Source organism: Crocuta crocuta, unplaced genomic scaffold (assembly GCF_008692635.1).
Source record: "Crocuta crocuta isolate KB4526 unplaced genomic scaffold, BGI_CrCroc_1.0 scaffold115, whole genome shotgun sequence".
In the NCBI taxonomy this organism is placed as follows: domain Eukaryota; kingdom Metazoa; phylum Chordata; class Mammalia; order Carnivora; family Hyaenidae; genus Crocuta; species Crocuta crocuta.
The window spans coordinates 8,733,004-8,739,192 of NW_027530575.1; the positions used below are offsets into that span (position 1 = coordinate 8,733,004).

At 38.2% G+C, this 6,189-nt stretch overlaps 1 protein-coding gene across 1 annotated transcript; it reads left to right on the plus strand.

Annotated features, from left to right (window-relative positions):
- Window positions 1-2,910: 2,910 nt before the first annotated feature.
- On the plus strand, window positions 2,911-3,864 carry LOC144234709 (olfactory receptor 7G1-like). Its single transcript, XM_077768045.1, has one exon. It carries the CDS (start codon window positions 2,911-2,913, stop codon window positions 3,862-3,864), a length of 954 nt encoding a protein of 317 aa, XP_077624171.1.
- Window positions 3,865-6,189: the final 2,325 nt, after the last annotated feature.

Consider the following 6,189-nt stretch of genomic DNA (forward strand, 5'->3'; position numbering starts at 1 on the left):
AGTGAAATTACGGAAACAGCCCAAGTGTGCATTGATTGATGAATGGATAAAGAATACAATGGAATATTACTCAGTTGAAAAAGAATGAAACATTGCCATTTGCAACAATAGGAATGGAGCTAGAGAGTATTATGCTAAGAGAAAAAAGTCAGTCAGAGAAAAACAAACACCATATGATCTCACTCATATGTGGAGTTTAAGAAACAGAATAAATGAGCAAAGGGGAAAAACAGAGAGAGAAAGAGAGAGAGAGAGACCAAATAGAAACAGCTTCATTTATTTTATTTTACTTTTCTTCTTTTAAAAATTTAAATCCAAGTTAGTTAACATGTAGTGTAATAATGACTTCAGGAATAGAATTTAATGATTCATCTTTTACACGTAACACCGAGTGCTCATCCCAGCAAGTGCCCTCCATAATGCCCATTGCCCATCTAGCCTATCCCTCCACCCAACACCCCACCAGAAATCCTCAATTTGTTTTCTGTATTTAAGAGTCTTTTTTGGTTTTTCTCCCTCTCTGTTTTTATCTTATTTTTCCTTCCCCTATGTTGATCTGTTTGGAAGAAACAAACACTTAAGTATAGAGAAGAAACTGATAGTTACCAGCGGGGTGCTGGGTGGGTGGGGCTGGGTTAAACAAGTGATGAGGACTAAGGAGTGAGCTTGCCATGGTGACCACTAGGTGATATATGGAATTATTGAATCACTGTATTGTGCACCTGACTCTAATATAGTACTGTATGTTAACTAACTGAAATTTAAATAAAAACTAAAAAAAAGGGGTGGGGAGGAGTCTTTTCAACAAATGGTCTTGGGAGAACTGGACAGCCACTTGCAAAAGAATGAAATGGGACCACTTTCTACACCATACACAACTTTCATGATTTATAAATGTGCAATTTAATGCCAAAATTACATTCTCAGTATTGGGTAACCATTGCATCTGCTTTCACAGCTTTTCAGATTCAAACAAAATCTGTAGCCATTTAGCAACAACTCATTTAGCAACAACCAGCCCTTGACAACCTCTGGTCTACTTTCTGTCTCTTATGATTTCTCTTCCTAGATATTTCATATAAGACATGTCATAAAAAAATACATGTTCTTTTGCATCTGGCTTATTTCACTTAGCATAATGTGTTCAATGTTTGTCCATGTTTTAGCATGTTTCAGAATGGCATTCCTTTTTTTGTTGCTGTATTTGTTTTATTTTTAAATTTATATCCAAGTTAGGTAATATACGTGGCTTCAGGAGTAGATAAAGAAGATGTGATATATATATACACAGTACTCAGTGATGAAATGTAATAGTACTCAGTGATAAAAAAAATGAAATCTTGCCATTTGCAACAACATGGAAGGAACTAGAAGATGTTATGCTAAGTGAAGTCAGTCAGAGAAAGACATGTATCACATGGTTTCACTCATACGGAGTTTGAGAAAACAGATAAACATAGGGGAAGAGAATGAAAAATAAGACAAAAAGAGGGAGGAAAACCATAAGAGACTCTGAAATACGGAGAACAAACTGGGGGTTTCAGGAGGGGAGTTGGGTGGGAGGATGGATTAAATGGGTGATGGGCATTAAAGAGGGCACTTGTTGGGGTGAGCACTGGGTGTCTTACATAACAGATGAATCACTGGGTTCTATTCCCGAAGCCATCACAACACAGTATGTTAAATAACTTGAATTTAAATTTAAAAATCTTATTTAAATAAGATACATAAAATATAGCATAAAATATATAATGTGGTAAGATATATTAAACAATATATAAAATATATATGAACTTGCACGCTGTATTCTTACATCCCAAATAGGTATCAAAATTCTTGATATCATTGATTAGAGAGCAATGTTTTTGTCCATAACTAAGACAAGAAGACACTTATCCAATTAGAGAAGGATGGTGTGTCATTTACCAAGAATTTGAAATGGAGATGAGCAGACACAGGTGGAGAATATTACGTGGTGTACATCTGGACTCACAGGGTCAGGGAATTCCTTCCTTCCAGAGCCTTGGTCTTGAAGGATTTTCACCACCCTGGGATCTCAGTGACAATAAAATCATTTGACTAATGAGGAGCTTTGGAAATTGAACCTCTAGGGATACAGTCTGCACTCTGCCTGTGAGCACTTATTTCAGCAATCCTTCTTATGAGAAGTAGTGGCATACCTGAGCCTCCTCCCATAGATGATGCATGTTGCTCAGGAGCTTAAGTCTCATTCAGCCCCTCTGCCCATTGTGAGTACAAATCTCCCAGATGGTGCATTGGGGGATAACCTCAATCATTATTCCACTGCGATACCAGCAGGGAACTTACATCAATGTTTGGAAGGCATTTTGCTACAGGTTCATCCAAAGGAAGCCGAGAAGAGAGTACGTGTATTAGATGATTAGAACCAACTCATCCAAGGTCCTTCTGCCTATCATCTTCTTCATATTTTTCCTTGTACTTTGCACCAATACTCAAGTACCTCTATTTACTAATGTTGTTATTCACTCTCTAGTATGGACAGGACCATTTCTTCCTGAGCAGAAATCTGATTTTTTAAAAATAGGATGAATGTTAGACAAGTCTGTGGCATTTACTTACAATTTTGTGGCGATGAGAGATCAGGACATTTGGAAACATTTACTTAATCTTCCTATTCCTCTTTCTTGACAAATTATATGTTATTTCGGTTGCCTGCCGAAACAGGCAGATCCTCAGGTCTCTGGGGATCCAGACAGACTCTTTAACTGCCTCCCCAGNCGTACAGAGGGCACCTTCGTATTTCTCCCTGTTAGTCTCTGTCCCATCATAAGACAGCGTTTATCTCTGATGACGTTCCTCCTGGTGGTCTAGAAAACCCACGTTTGATTGTGTTGTCACTCCAGCTTCTCCGTCAGATTCATGGACCACATGGGACCCAGAAACAAAACAGCAATTTCAGAATTCCTTCTTATGGAAGTGACAGAGGATCCAGAGCTGAAGCCCTTTCTCTTTGTTCTGTTTCTGTTCATATACCTGGTCACCGTCCTGGGAAACCTGCTCATCATCCTGGCCGTCAGCTCGGACTCCCACCTCCACACCCCCATGTACTTCTTTCTCGCCAACTTGTCCTTTACTGACATCTGTTTGAGCACAACCACCATCCCAAAGATGCTGGGGAACATCCAGGCACAGGATCAGAGCATCACTTATGCAGGCTGCCTCACCCAGCTCTACTTTGTCCTGGCTTTTGGTGGCTTGGAAAGTTTTCTTCTTGCAGCAATGGCCTATGATCGCTATGTGGCCATTTGCCATCCCCTGAGGTACACAGTCATCATGAACCGCCGCCTCTGTGGCCTGCTGATTCTAGTCTCCTCGTGCATTAACACTGTGGATGCCCTGATGCACAGTCTGATGGTGTTGCACCTGACCTTCTGCACAGACCTAGAAATCCCTCTCTTCTTCTGTGAAGTGGTTCAGGTCATCAAGCTTGCATGTTCTGACACCCTCATCAATAACATCCTGATCTATTTTGCAGCTAGCGTATTTGCTGGTATCCCTGTATGTGGAATCATTTTCTCTTACACTCAGATAGTGTCCTCTGTTTTGCGGATGCTATCAGTGGGTGGAAAGTATAAAGCTTTTTCTACGTGTGGGTCTCACCTCTCAGTTGTGTCTTTGTTTTATGGGACAGGTTTGGGGGTGTACATTAGTTCTGCTTTTACTAACTCTTCCAGAAACACCGCTGTGGTCTCTGTGATGTACATTGTTGTCCCTCAAATGATGAACCCTTTCATCTACAGCCTGAGGAACAGGGACATGAAGGGAGCCTTGAGAAAACTCATGGGTAAGATAGCATTGCTTTTTCAGGAGCTTGTTGTTTAATTTCCAGATACCTGGGTATTTTCCATTTGTCCTTCAGTTACTGATTTCTGGCTTCACACTGTGGTGGTCAGAAAAGACACTTTGTATGATTTTGATAGTTTAAATTAATTGAAACTTGCTTTAAGGCCCAACATATGATCTATCCTGGAGACAAATGGGTCTTGTTGGATGGAGTGTTCACATATATCTGTTAGATTTTGTTTGTTTATACTGTTTTTCTATCTCTTGTTGATCTCTCCAGGGGCACTAACCTTTGTTGAAAGTGATGTATTGAAGTCTCTAAGTATTATTGTGGAAACGTGTATTTCTTACCTCACACCTGTTATTTTGCTTCATGTATTTTGAGGCCCTGTTGTGTGGTGTATGTATGCTCGAAATTGTCATATCTTCTTGAATATTGGCCTTTTAGTCCCCATTTCTGTGTATCTATTTATTTTCTATCTTATTTTCTTCGTTTATTTTGACATTTTTTACTTAAAGTCTACTTTTCCTCCCTGATATTAGTTCTTTTTTGGCAATTAATTGCCTGGAGTATGTTTTCTACTTTTTCATTTAAAACCAATTTCTGTTTGTGGATCCATAGTGAATCTCTCATAAACAGCCTATATTCACATCATGTTTCTTTTTTTTTTTTTTACATTTTTAAGTTTATTTATTTATTTTGAGAGAGAGAGAAAGAGAAAGTGGGGGAGGGCCAGAGAGAGGAGAGAGAATCCCAAGCAGACTCCATATTGTCAGCACAGAGCCCAACAAAGGGCTTGATCTCACAACTGTAAGATCATGACCTGAGTAGAAACGCAAGAGTCTGATGCTTAACCACCTGAGCTACCCAGGTGCCCCATTCACATGGTGTTTCCTTGATCTTTCTTCCAATCTCTACCTTTTCACTGGAGAGTTTAATCTACTTACCTTTAAAATACTTACTGATAAGGAGATACTTAATTCTTCCATTAAAATTTTTATATTATTTATGTCTAATACCTTTTTATTTTGTTCTTTATTTCTTACCCTATTGCTCTCCTTTCCTCCTTTTTGATTTTTGTAGGAACATTTTGGATTTCATTCTCGTTGTCTTTTTGGAATCTATCCAGATAATTGTCTTTATGGTTATCATGAGCATTACCTTTTACATGCCAAATTTATAACAATCTAGTTTGAATTCATACTAGTTTTATTTCAATAGCATGCAAAACCTCTGCTCTTATATTGCTTGGTCCTTTCTTTGTGTTGTTACTGTCACAAATTAAATATTGATGCACTGTTGCCGATAGTGTAGATTTAACATTTTTTACACTTGTTTTTACAACCAGTAGGAAATAAAAAGTGGAATTACCAACCAAACATACAGTACTGTTTTTTTTTAATTTGTCTGTGCGTTTATCTTTGTTAGGAATCTTTACTTGTTTCATTTGGTATTTAATTAGTTTAGTGTTTTCTCATTTTAACCTGAAAGGACCTGTTAGACATTCTCATAGAGCAGGCTTAGTGGTAATGAACTCGTTCTGCTTTCATTCTTGTGAGAATGTTTTATTTCTCCCTCATTTTTGGTTGAAAAATTTTGTCAGATATACAGTTGTTGGCTGACAGTTTTTTTCCCAGAACTTTAATATATCATCGTCGTTCCCTCTGGGCTCCATGATTCTGATGATAAATTGGCTTCTTATCTTACTGAGACTCTATGATATGTGCAGAGTTGATTTTCTCTTAAGTTCTTGTACATGATGAGCTCCTTTCTGAATTCTCTCTTTCCCTTTGGCTTTGTCAGTTTGACAATAATGAGTCGTGGTGTTAGTATCTTTGAGTTATTCTCCTTGGAGTTCACTGAGTTTCCTAGATTTGTAGGTTCATGTATTTCATCATTTTGGGAAGTTTTTGTTCATTATCTCTTCAAATACTCTTTTCACTTTCTCTTCTCCTTCTTGGACTCCCATTTTTCACTTGATGATGTCCCATAGGTCCCTTAGGATCTGCTCACTTCTCTTCATTCTTTTTTCTTTCTGCNTGCTCCAGTTTTCCTCCATCCCACCTGCACCTCTGGCAACCACAAGTATGATTTCTTTTTCTATGAGTTTGGTGTTTTGTTTAGTTTCTTAGATTGTACATAGAAGTGAGATCATACAATATTTGTCTTTCTCCATCTGACTTATTTCACTTAGCTTAATACCTTCAAGGTCTGTCCATGTGTGTCCAGTGATGGATGAATGGATTAAGGACGTTATGAGATATATACATCAACACACACACACACACACACACACACACACACACACACACATTGGAATATTACTCAGCCATAAAAATGAGGGAATCGTACCATTTGGTTTT

What these genes read in the sequence shown, in the direction of transcription:
- LOC144234709 (XM_077768045.1), top strand. Translation starts at nt 2,911, where the DNA reads ATGGGACCCAGAAACAAAACAGCAATTTCAGAATTCCTTCTTATGGAA.